The sequence below is a fragment of the Eubalaena glacialis genome, chromosome 16 (assembly GCF_028564815.1).
Source record: "Eubalaena glacialis isolate mEubGla1 chromosome 16, mEubGla1.1.hap2.+ XY, whole genome shotgun sequence".
Taxonomy (NCBI): domain Eukaryota; kingdom Metazoa; phylum Chordata; class Mammalia; order Artiodactyla; family Balaenidae; genus Eubalaena; species Eubalaena glacialis.
The window spans coordinates 90,050,208-90,063,153 of record NC_083731.1 but is presented as its reverse complement, the minus strand read 5'-3'; the positions used below and the strand labels follow the sequence as shown (position 1 = coordinate 90,063,153).

The 12,946-nt window shown below is 42.2% G+C and overlaps 1 protein-coding gene across 1 annotated transcript in view; it reads right to left on the bottom strand.

Moving 5' to 3' along the window:
• Nucleotides 1-11,633, bottom strand: part of LOC133076402 (zinc finger MYM-type protein 5-like) — a 39,162-nt gene extending 27,529 nt beyond the window's left edge. Inside the window, exons 1-5 of the mRNA XM_061170937.1 lie at nucleotides 11,424-11,633; nucleotides 11,068-11,327; nucleotides 10,374-10,442; nucleotides 3,755-3,935; nucleotides 3,423-3,516 (exon numbers count right to left, since the gene is read on the bottom strand). Of these exons, the coding sequence (XP_061026920.1) occupies nucleotides 3,423-3,516; nucleotides 3,755-3,935; nucleotides 10,374-10,442; nucleotides 11,068-11,327; nucleotides 11,424-11,633 (814 nt within the window). The remainder of the gene's footprint in view (nucleotides 1-3,422; nucleotides 3,517-3,754; nucleotides 3,936-10,373; nucleotides 10,443-11,067; nucleotides 11,328-11,423) is intronic.
• Between the last annotated feature and the right edge of the window lie 1,313 nt (nucleotides 11,634-12,946).

Below are 12,946 nucleotides of genomic sequence, written 5' to 3'. Positions count from 1 at the left end.
AGGAAACCATAAACAAGACGAAAAGACAACACTCAGAATGGGAGAAAATATTTGCAAACGAATCAACGGACAAAGGATTAATCTCCAAAATATATAAACAGCTCATTCAGCTCAATATTAAAGAAACAAACACCCCAATCCAAAAATGGGCAGAAGACCTAAATAGACATTTCTCCAAAGAAGACATACAGACAGCCAAGAAGCACATGAAAAGATGCTCAACATCACTAATTATTAGAGAAATGCAAATCAAAACTACAATGAGGTATCACCTCACACCAATCAGAATGGGCATCATCAGAAAATCTACAAACAACAAATGCTGGAGAGGGTGTGGAGAAAAGGGAACCCTCTTGCACTGTTGGTGGGAATGTAAATTGATACAGCCACTATGGAGAACAATATGGAGGTTCCTTAAAAAACTAAAAATAGAATTACCATATGACCCAGCAATCCCACTACTGGGCATATACCCAGAGAAAACTGTAATTCAAAAAGACACATGCACCCGAATGTTCATTGCAGCACTATTTACAATAGCCAGGTCATGGAAGCAACCTAAATGCCCATCAACAGACGAATGGATAAAGAAGTTGTGGTACATATATACAATGGAATATTACTCAGCCATAAAAAGGAACGAAACTGAGTCATTTGTTGAGACGTGGATGAATCTAGAGACTGTCATACAGAGTGAAGTAAGTCAGAAAGAGAAAAACAAATATTGTATATTAACGCATGTATGTGGAACCTAGAAAAATGGTACAGATGAGCCGGTTTGCAGGGCAGAAGTTGAGACACAGATGTAGAGAACAGACATATGGACACCAAGGGGGGAAAACTGCGGTGGGGTGGGGATAGTGGTGTGCTGAATTGGGCGATTGGGATTGACATGTATACACTGATGTGTATAAAACTGATGACTAATAAGAACCTGCAGTATAAACAAACAAACAAAACAACTAATACTAAACTTTCATTGGGTTATTTGTATGGAAATATGTTAATATAAATGTTTCAGACATTACATGAAATTTCTAAAAATCTTATATGTTCTGGTATAATGTTATAAGTCATAATCCTAGTTATTACTTTAAAATGTATATCTCAGAAATAACTAATTTTCTTGTCAACTGCATTATTATGAACTTTCATCAAATCTTTAACCGTGGTCATTTTTAAGTCTTTTGTCATTTACAGACAGTTCTGGGTGTACTCTGATGCTTTTGTAAATATGTTCCTATAAAAGGGTTTCATCTTCAGGAAATTCATGGAAAAGACTCTGACAAGTACAGGTTTCTGGTACCTGACTGTACTGCTGAACTGAATGAATAAGCATTTTCAGAACTCTAATGAAAAACTGATGAGCTCATAAAAGTGCTAACAAAAGATCAAGATGAAAAAAAAAAATTAATTACATGGGACTGAGTGAACTGATGAGGATGAGTATAATTTTTGTGACTTTCTGGTTGAATTTAAAAAAAGAAAAAAATCCCACAAGAACTCAGAGGCAAAGAATATACAAATCAATTTTCACTGCAAAGTAAAGGAGCTGTGGCAGTGGAGGATTACTGGACTGAATGTCAATATTATGACATAGTATGAGTGTGTTTCATGTTTGGTAATTGCAATCATTGTTGCTTTTGTTGTGGTCATCCATGTACAAAAAAAAAAAAAAAAAAAACTTACCTCAAAAAAAAAAAAAAAAAAAAAAAACAAACAAAAACAAAACAAAAAACTTTGGGATCCTCAATCATTTCCAAGAGTGAAACTGAGACCAAAAAGTTTGAGAACAACTGTCCTATAGAAATAATAAACAATATAAACAAAGACATTTAGTGTGTGGAGTTTCAATAGTAAAAAATGAAAAGCCATATAAACGCTTAAAAAGTAGAGGAATAAATATCTCAGACAAAGGAATATTTTATAGCCACTGAAACGTCTATTTTTAAAATGATATAACATACTAAAATTTAGATTAAATAAATCAAGAGAACACAAAACTAAATACAATATGCTCTAAATTCTATTTTTAGAACCACAGAGGCAAAAGACTGAAAGCAAACAAACCAAAATTTTACGTTGTCAGTCACTTCTACTTAGTGAGGTAGGTGACACATACTATTTTCTTATTTCTAACTATGATTTCCTTCAAATGTTCTGTACTATTCTCATAACCAGAGAAAAAGATTAATTTAAAAAAATTTTTTAAGAAAAAAAAATACTAGCATTCCATTAAAACAACAAGTGATTCGGTTCTTAGCTCTAATTACTTTCCAGTCCTTTCCTAAAATTCTAAGTTGGTCAATAGCTAAAAGCACTAAAATGACCCAAAACAAACAAACACAAAAACAAAAAACAAAAAAACCCGAAAAAACAAACAGCACACCAAGTCATGAAAAATCCACAAAAAAGATCTGCTAAATTTTAAATAACTTTCATTATATTTTACCAGAACACACCTGGCCTCGTAAGAGTCTTTAAAATACAGGTCTCTGATTTGGGACTTTCCTGGCAGTCCAGTGGTTAAGACTCAGTGCTTCCACTGCAGGCGTTCAATCCCTGGTCAGGGAACTAAGATTCTGCATGCCGCGTGGTGCAGCCAAAAAATAGGGGAAAAAAACAAGTCTCTGATTTAAAGGCAAGAAAGTTTTCCAGATTTAAAATGACACAACTAAAAAAATGCTGATTTAAAACCAAAAATCAGAGACAAGCAGTCTAAAGGTAAACACTTGAAAAGCAAAAATTGAAAGGTCAGGTTATGTAATTACAAATTAAATAAAATTTAATTGTTATGTAATATTACTTTAATCCTTTAGTTCACTATCCATCTTTTTATTCTATGACTTTTACAAAGATGCTAGTAAACAAAGATGGAGATAGTAGTTATGGGAGTTTTCAATTAAAACACTTCAAAGGGCTTCCCTGGTGGCGCAGTGGTTGAGAATCTGCCTGCCAATGCAGGGGACACGGGTTCGAGCCCTGGTCTGGGAAGATCCCACATGCCGCGGAGCAACTAGGCCCGTGAGCCACAATTACTGAGCCTGCGCGTCTGGAGCCTGTGCTCCGCAACAAGAGAGGCCGCGATAGTGAGAGGACCACGCACCGCGATGAAGAGTGGCCCCCGCTTGCCGCAACTAGAGAAAGCCCTCACACAGAAACGAAGACCCAACACAGCCATAAATAAATAAATAAATAAATAAACCCAAAGTTTAAAAAAAAAAAAATTTCACATATAAATCACATTGGGTAAAATAGAGTAGACTGCACAGTTTTATTTAGCAAAAAATTCTATTTTAATACAAAAGTTAACAAAAAATATTTCACATATAGAATAAAATAGATATAGGTACTAAAAGTAACAGCCAAAAGATTATTTACTTAGGGTGGAAAGAAAATATTTAGTATCACTTACTGCTTACCAGGACTATGATGAGCTGTAAATCCTCCGTTCTGAAATACGTCTCCTGCCACATTCATTCTACCAGGATTAAAAGGTCCTACTGCAGTCTTGGTCTGTGAAGTTAAAGACGGGGTGTATGTTTGCATATTAACACCAAAGTTACTCGACTGCAGTCCGTTAGCGACATCTCCCAAGCTGGTATTCTATAGTGATGTTATATTTGTAATCATTAAGTTCATATCTCGCCCATCATTCAGAGCTTAATACCTGTTTCTAAGGTTGTAACATTAGTAATATGAATTTCAGAGTCGATTCTGTAGTGATAACACTATTACCCATTCCAGCATTTACCTTACTTCTTGAAAGACTGGAAGTGGAGAAATCCAAATCTTTGGTTCTGTTTTTACTTCCAGGAAGTGCCCATTCAATAAAACTAGAAGAAATTGTCTTTTCCCTTCCATTTGTTTCCATGTCCTCTTCATCATCAATGACAATTGTCTCACTTATACTTCCCTTCTGAGAAGCCAAATCTCTTGAGGAAGGAAGAATTACAGAATAATTTCCTTGTAGCTTTTCATTTCTTGATGCAGCAAATATAAAATTTCTTTGATCAGCTATTACTGGAGCAAAACTTGAAGGAGGTTGTATAGATTCAATAAACACAACATCATCATCATCATCCTCCGCTGACGAGTTTCTAGATCTATTAACTAAAGGACTAGCTGGGTCACCAAATGCTACATCCATGAAACTAGCTGCCATGGCTTTACTCCCTAATAAAACAGGAGTCTGTTCAGTCAAGTCTAATCCTCCCGCTGAACATTTATCTATGCCAAAGAACCTATAACAGAGAGAGAAAAGAAAAAAAAGTTCTAGTATACTATGATCATTGCATTTTATTGCAATTAAATAGCACAAGTGAAATTTTAAATTATTTTATGTGATTTTATCTAAGTCCTTCCTTGAAACAGAAAATTGTTCAAAATAATTCCATCAATTACCAATAACTCAGGGTCCAAATACAATCACTATACTAAATATACTTTTATCTACTAAAATGACCATGATATTGTCCAAACTCTATTTCCCTAGGGTCTTCTGTCATTGTTTTTCAAATTCTCTGCTTCCAACATTAAACGTTTCTGAATCTTTATTTTTTTGTCCTTGTTGAGGAATCACCAGACACTATGCTATAGGTTTTTTATACAAAATTCTGAAAAACCCATGATGTAGATATAATTTAATTCATTTTACAGATCAGGAAACGAATCTGGGTAAGGCCAAATAGGACTCAAAACTCAGGGCTCCAAATTCTTAGCCACTTTGTGTTTTATTCAGCAAACACCTGTGTACCTACTATGCACTAGAGAATGACAAACGAAAGGATCCAGCAGAGACATAGTTGGAAGAATCTGGAGAAGTGACCGACCAATGAAGCACAGCTCTGAAAGCAGATGAGAGAAGAGGAGGAGGAGGATGCGTGCACAGCTGGTAGTGAAACTGATCATGAACAAAAGTCACCTTTATCTCAAAAGTGAGAGGGGAAAAGGTAAGTGTATGGCTGTCCCTTGGTATCCACGGGGGGACTGGTCCCAGGATATCCATGGATGCTCAAGTCCCACAGTTAGCCCTCCGAATCCAAGGTTCCATATCTGCAGATGCAACCAACCCTGGATCGTGCAATACTATAGTATTTACTGAAAAAAATCTATGTATAAGTGGATCCGTGCAGTCCAAACCCATGCTGTTCAAGGTTTTGTCCAGTTGTAATTAGAACGTATATAAGTATGTAGAAATAATAGATGGAAAGCTGAGGTAAGTTTACACATGCTGGCTTCAATTTTCTTAGAAGCTCAAGACAGTGAAGGAGGTAGGATCTGTATGGGTGTTGAATAATAAAGAAAAGTCACTCATACAGCAGTCATCATTCAATTTTAAACATCTCATATTGAAATATGCTAAGTAACATTCTATTCTAAAATTTTCCCAACTAATTTTAAGTGATAGTACTTACAGTCATACAATCGGTAATGTTTATTCTTAATAGGTGCTATGCCGTTAAATATACCAATTCAGTAAATGCTTATAAAGGTGAGGCAGGAACTATTCTTTTTCCCATTTTATCCATCAGGAAACTAAGACTCAGAAGATAAGAAGATTAAGTAATCCGCCTGGCCCGCCCAAGTCTCCACTGCTGGAAAGGGTAGAGTCAGGACTCAAATCCAAGAAATCTGACTCTATAATCTATTTCATAGCCACTACATTATATGCAATTACTGTATACAATTTTTAAAAAAATTACTTGTTTTATTAAGATGAGTGAATTCATTAAAACAAAATCAACAAATAACTCTAGTTCAAAGATAAAGAAATAACAAATCTAAGGAACCAGTTTAAAAGGGTTATAAAGGAAATGCAAAAATTAGGATCATGGTTAACACTCATCCAGTAAGCTTATTATGTGGTTGATTTTCAGAGAAAAGAGGCAATAATTCAGCCTAAACTGAATTATGAAATATAAGAGCTGTTATATACGAATTCTCTCAGTCCTTTCTGTATTTGAATAAACCTAGAACAGAAAAGAACAATTTCTGGAAAAGAGCTATAGCTGACTCCACAGTACCCTCTGGTGGCTGTTAGGTCCTATCTTAATCTTCCCAAAGAAAATAACAGAAAGAGCATTCTTTATGCTCAGCTCATTGTAGTCATCTATTTCTGATAAAAGATTAAGTATTCACCTATTTTCAAATTCCAGATTGTAAAAAAATTAAAATCTAACCCTAACCACTATTAAAAGTCATTGTGTATATAATTTAACCATCACTTTCTTAATTCCATAAACATAAGACTACAAAAAAGTTTTAACCATTTCTATAAGATTATCTAAAAAGAGAAAAAGTTATAGTTTAGCTAAGACACTGAGCAAATTACCTCATTTCATTGAGTTTTACTTTTCTAAACTATAAACTGCCAATGGGGATAAAAAGGACTCTGAGGTTTTAACTGTGATAAGTGAACTTGCAAGCCCCTAGTCTCTCTCTGCCTGGACATATTACAGAGTGCAAAAAATGTTAAATCCCTCTCCATTGACAGGGTATTCAGGCAAATACTTTGCCTACACCTTAGGATTTCAACAAGAGTCTAGTTAATCTTAAATATTTACCTAGTCTTCCTGTGGTATCTTATTCATCTACAACTATTTAATGTTTAATTGATCTTCATTTTGATGCAATGAAAATTAATATAAAATCAAAGGAAAATCCACACAGAGAAGTGCAGAATCTAATGGGCGCTCCCTGGTGGCCTAGTGGTTAGGATTCCAGACTTTCATTGCTGTGGCCCAGGGTTCAATCCCTGGTAGGGAAACTGAGATCCCACAAGCCTCGCAGCACAGCCAAAAAAAAAAAAATTGTCCTAAGAACAGAAAGTTAGGCTGAAACCCGAGCAAGACTCTGAAACGCAAACTATCTCTAGGTTGTGGGTAACAACCTTGCAAAGTTAAGAAGGTATTTAATTAGGGGTAAAGACAAGAGTTAACACTAAAACAAAGACACAAATAAGGGTAGTTTGCCCTACTGTGTTTACTTTTAGTAATAACTCATAGCAGCTTTTATTTCCTAAAGGTTGCTACAATTATCTTTTTTTTCAAAAATTATGGTAAAATATATACAACATAAAATGCCATTTTAATCATTTTTAAGTGTGCAGTTCAGTGTTAGTTTTTTAAATATGGTTTTTTAAAGTTGCAAAAATTTCTGCTGAATTCTTAAGTTATAACTGAGTATCATGAATTTTCCTGAGATCACCTTCTATTAAAAAAAAACCAAAAAAAAAAAAAAACCAATTGAATAATTTAGTAGCCATTCAATATTCAATTATGTTTGTGTACAATTAAGTAAAACTTACATATTAAAATGAATCAGTTAAAAAAACAGCTGTTAAAATAGAAATGGGGAGATATTAATATGACAAGATTAGTACGTGATGAGAACGGTAAACTAACCTGCTCATGAGTCTTCAAATGTTAAAATCACCAAGAAAGTATTTTCAATTATTTAATTATTGCTTCAAAGGTTCATTTTTTGGCCACCTATAAGCACACCTATATTTTTGCGACTCTATAAAAGATAAAGGATGTATGTTACAAAAACTTGTTGAACACTAATGAGTTCTAGGACACGTTCTACGGCACCTCTGGACTTACACTGTCACAGAGCAGATCTTTCTTAATATTAAAATATTTATATATTTACATAAAAATAACATCAATTCCAAAGCCAGCTTCATGATAGTGAGATATACTACAACCATTCCCATTTACAATCAGAAACAAAATAAAGGTGTATGATGATTCTGGAGGTTTTACTCACAAATGTAATGAAACAGGAAAAAAGAAAAATCAAATGAACAGTTATGACAAACAGCAAGAGAATTACTTAAGTGTCTAAGTACAAAACTACTATCTAGAAATCAATAGCCTGGTAGGAATTAAGACTGTAGACTGATCACACACAACTAACTTCAATCCCTTCTAAAACCCCCATAACAACAGTAAAGTTCCTACTGACAAGGAAAGGAAAAACAAAGAGAAGAAACAAAAGGAACAAAATTTGATAAGCTAAACAGCAGGTGGATAAGCAGTTACCCAACTCTGCCTGAGACAGCCAAACTCTAAAATCCTGATGGAAAAGGCTGAGAAACATCCTGACTTACGCTGCAGAATCTTCACGAGGCTCAAAGCCTATAGCTCCAGATATCACGGGACTAGGGAGCAGGTGGCTAAAACAGGAGGATGTGAAATCCCAAATCCCTTCCCTCCCTCCCTCCATTTTGGTGATGACAGGTCTTTCCCCACCCTGGCCCAAGTTCTAGACTTTTATTCTTTGGAAAGGAGAGAACATAAGGTCTTCGTCTCAGGTTCACCAGGCACTGGTGAATGCTTCAATAGCATGCATATGAAATGCCCCCTCTCTCCCTTTATTTCCAGAGAGCTGGCATCCAGACTGCTATCTTCCAAGCAGCAGACTATTCCCTGGAAAACCTCTTTCTCCGAAACACTCCTTTCTGTGGAATTAGGAACCCGAAAAAAGGAAAGACCTAAAAATGACTTTAGAGATTCTCCATCAATTGGCCAAAAAAGAACCATCCTACAGTGAAGCTCCAAGCTGAAAGTTCCATTCACTCTTCCAATCTATTCTCCATTTCCCAATTCTTAATCATGAGTAGACCTGTCAAGAATTATGAACTATCTGGGAAAAGCTTCTCATAAGAAAAATAGTTGTTAAAAGAGAAAAAAAAACGAAAAACAAAGGAAAGAGAAAAATGCAGGAAAAAGAAAACATAAAATGAAAACCCACAAACTATCAGTACTCTAGACAGATACATGACAAGCAAAAGACCATATAAAACTAGTATCTCTAGTATAAAAAAGAGCTTTTGGAAATGAAAAGTTTAGCAGAAATGGAAAACTCAGTAAAAGGGTTGAAAGATAAAGCGGAAGAAGTATCAGGAAACAAAACAAAGATAAGAATTGCAGCCACCATTAACAACGTGTGTGTGTGTGTGTGTGTCCCACATAACTTACGGGCTAGGCGATTTACAATCTTCATAGCAATCGGGAAGACAGACACAATTTACTCACTTATAAAATGTGCATAATAAAAATGTATTTAATTGAATAAGATGTGCATTTATTGACTCTTATTTAGTTTGCACTTGCCACAGTAATAAGAGAGCAGAGATGTGAACCCCAATTTGGCTGGCACTAAACCTAGTCCTTTGCACACTGCGCTCAACTACGCTAGGAACACGCTGCTGAGAAAAGTGGCTTTTCTAAGTGGTAACACCTGAGTCAGTGACTTGATCTCCTGCCAGTCCTTTAGTCCCCGCTAGCTCCCTTTCCCTATGAAGGTCCCTCATGGCTCTAGCATCCTACCCACATCCCTTCATCTCACAAAACTATCAAGTAACGTGAAATATCACCACTTCAGATATCCTATGAACATGACCCAGTTGAAACAATATCCATTCCTAAAAGCTGTCTAACTAATGAAGTGTGCTGTGACGCGTAACAGCCTACGTGCAAAGCCAAGTTTGTCAAGGATTTACAAGGGCAGAGGGAAGGCAGGAACACTACTATGAGAGATGCACTAATCACAGGTTTCTTTCTGATGACCAGTGGAAAACTGATCCGAAAGGACAAAATAGGCAGGACCTAAGACTATACAGAATCCCAGATAATACATGGAGAATCAGATTTAGGAAAAAAAAAAAAAAATCATCATTTTCAGACTCTTTATAAAATTATTGATTCAGGCAAGGATTGGTGTTAAAGCCATTAACTGAACAGCTGACAGAGCACTGGGCATTTTATTGTACCAAAGTGAACAGCACATAGGTTACCTCTTAGTAACAAGGAAACAACACATTAACTTCATAATGGAGGCTGTCACTACCAATTCCGTGGTCAGTCTCAGAATCACGGCTAGGGTGAGAACCAGATTATCTCCTCTTTTTTTTTTTTGAGAGACTATCTCCTGACGTGACCCTGGCTAGAGGGCTGTCAGGGTGCGTAAACACAAATCTTCCTCAAAGAGACGACAAACGCACACAGAAGTATCGCCTCCATCGACCTGACAACAGTACATTCAGTAATTTTTCTTAATCCAACGATGAAGAAAAAAATTATTTCTATCCATAAGCCGAAAAAAAAAAAAAAGCTAACCAGAAAGATTGAAAACGGAGCTACCTTTAACTCTTGTTTTAGAACCCTGGAGAACACAAGCGGTGTAAAATGTCAGCGCCCGCTCCCAGCGCGTTCCCAGGGATCATCCTGGCCTGGCTCTGGCGACACGGCCCGCCCCAGAAACCCGCTCTTCGCCTGCAAGGTAAGAGAAAGGCAAGCGCCACAGAGGCGCACCCTGGCGCGGCGCTCACGGTACTCGACAGAAACGCGGGGACAACTACTCACAGTGGCGACGCGGTCCTCCTCAGCTTCGGACAAACGTCCACCAGACTGGCCTGAAGGCGATTCCTGGTCCTAGAATGAAGAACGACAAATGATTTAGTGCTAGCCAAGCTAGACATAGCTCGTAACCACCAGCGAGACGGAGCAAAGGGACAAGAGGTCAAGGCGTTTCCGCGCTCTCCCCCCTCCCCCACCGCAATGCCGCTGAGACGCCAGGTACAGACAGCAAGGCCCCGGCACGACCACACGAGACTACACGGTCCCTACGAACAACAGGAGGGAGGCGGAGGGCGAGCGCAGCCTGGACGCCAGCGGGGAATCCTATCCCCCGATTCTGCCCACCCTCCGCCGTCCCCGTCGCGCCGGGACCCACTCGCGGGCAGCTCGCGTCGCCGCGGGGCGGAAACCCCCGCACTGGCCCGAAGCCCGAGACCTGCCCGCTCCGCGTCCGCCATTAGAAACTCGCCCAGATAAACTGTGACGAGAAGACGCGGCGCGCCGCGGCCCCGGCGGCAGAGGAGGGGACCGGCGCGGGCGGCCCGCGCCCTCACCGCCAAACTTGGGTACCTCGCGCCGTCGCCGCCGCCGGGACGGTGCGACCGCGGCCCCGAGCGCCCACGGAGACGCCCCTCCCCCCTGCCGCCGGCCCCCGCCCCGGGCGGCCCCGAGCGACCCCCGCCGCCGGCGGCCGCCTCACCCGGCCCTCGCGGCCGCGCCCGCACTCCCGCAGCCCGCGGGCCGCCCGCCAAGGCGCCTGGGACATCGGCGGAACCGCCGGCAGCCCGAGGCCCCGACGCGGTAGCAGAACGGCGGCCGCGCCGCGGGGCGCCTGTCCCGCGTCAGTTGGAGGCTCCGGGGGCCGCCCTCACCCATCTCCGCCTCCCGGAGCCTCCGCCTCCGCCTCCGCCTCCGGAGGCTGCGCCGCTCCCGGCCACCCCCACTGTCGGCGGTCCTGGGCTGGAGACTCGGCGGGGACAAGCCTCACCCGGTTCTGGCTGCGGCTCCGCGGAACGAACCTCCCCGCCCCCAGCCCTCCCCCCCTTGGGCAACAACCGCAACTCCGCTCCGTCCAGTCCCGGCTTCAGCGCGGGTGAAGAGGCGGACGCTGCGGCCGCGGCGTCGCGGCGCGGCCCGGCAGGCCCCGCCCCCCACGCCCTCACTGGGGGCAGGGGAGGGCGGGCCGGGCGGCTCGGGCCCGCCCATTGGCTGCGCCCACCTGCCTCCAGTACCCCCCTCGAGGGGGTGGTCCGACGCCCTGTCCATCAGGCGCAGGCCACACCCCCGCACCTCTATTCCACCCCCACCTCCTCCTTCCCCGGCCCCACCCCGGCCCGACCCGTGAGAGTCGGGTCGCAGACTCGCGTGCCCGCCGCACCCCCCTCGGCTTGGCCACGGTCGGCCAGAGGGCCTGAGCCGGGCCGCCTGCCCCCGCAGCGGCTGCGAGCGACGCCGCCCGAGGATCGCCGCGGCCTTGATGTCCCCCACGCCCTCCCTGTCCAGTGTCTGGGAGCCCCGTGAGGGCCGAGCGGGCAGGGGCTACGGCGACTGGGGCGGGAACCGGGGGCTGAGAGGCCGGCGGCGGGGGGGCCCGCGCGCTCCGATGGCTGGAAGCGCTGTCCCTCGCTTCAGCCCGGTGGGGAGGCGTCCCTCGCTCCCGTCATGGCTGCGGGAGGAGACGACGTCCTCCATCTTGTCGGGGCCGCGGGGGGAACTGGGGGCAACTCCGACTCGTCCCGGGAAGCCCGGGCTGGGCCCCGCCGCCCGGCCGCGGGGACGGCGCCCTCTGCCGGCTCCGCACCTGGCCCCGGCCGGCGCGACCGGACCCAGCCCGGATGCCGCTCCCGGCTCGCGTAGGAGGCGAGCGGGGAGGCCGCCCTGGCGGCCGTTGGTGGGACTGCAGCCGACGCTGTTGGTTTTAATAGAAGTTGGTGAAACACCGTATGACCATGATATCTGGAAATACGGCTAACGTGATTTTCCTTCTTTTTTAAAAACAGATTGAGGCCCCTTTGATTATTTCTTCTGGAGAATGGTAAAGGCGCAGGTTTACTGAGTGACAGACACAGATCAACGAAGACAAAAGCACTGTTAATGGATTGATGAGAGTCCCGTGTAACCTAAGTCCTGTGGTACTTACTGTACCACAAGACCATCTTGATTCAGAAAATGCAGAAACACCCTTCATGATAAAACCACTCAACTAACTAGGAAGAGAAGGAAACTACCACCACAGAATAAAAGTCATGTATGAAAAGCCTCAGCTAACATTCTCGATGGTAAAAGACTGAAAGCTTTTCCTCTAGGAACGGGAACAAGGCAAGCATGCCACTTTCACCACTACTATTAAACATAGTACTGGAAGTTCTAACCAGAGCAATTAGGTAAGAAAAAGAAAGGAAAGATATCCAAATTGAAAAGGAAGAAGTAAAATGATCTCTCTTTGCAGATCATATAATCTTACATACACAAAACCCTAAAGACTCCACAAGAAAGCTTTTAGAACTAACAAATGGGGACTTGCCTGGTGGTCCATTGGTAAAGGACCCACCTTACAATGCACGGATCGTGGGTTCCAT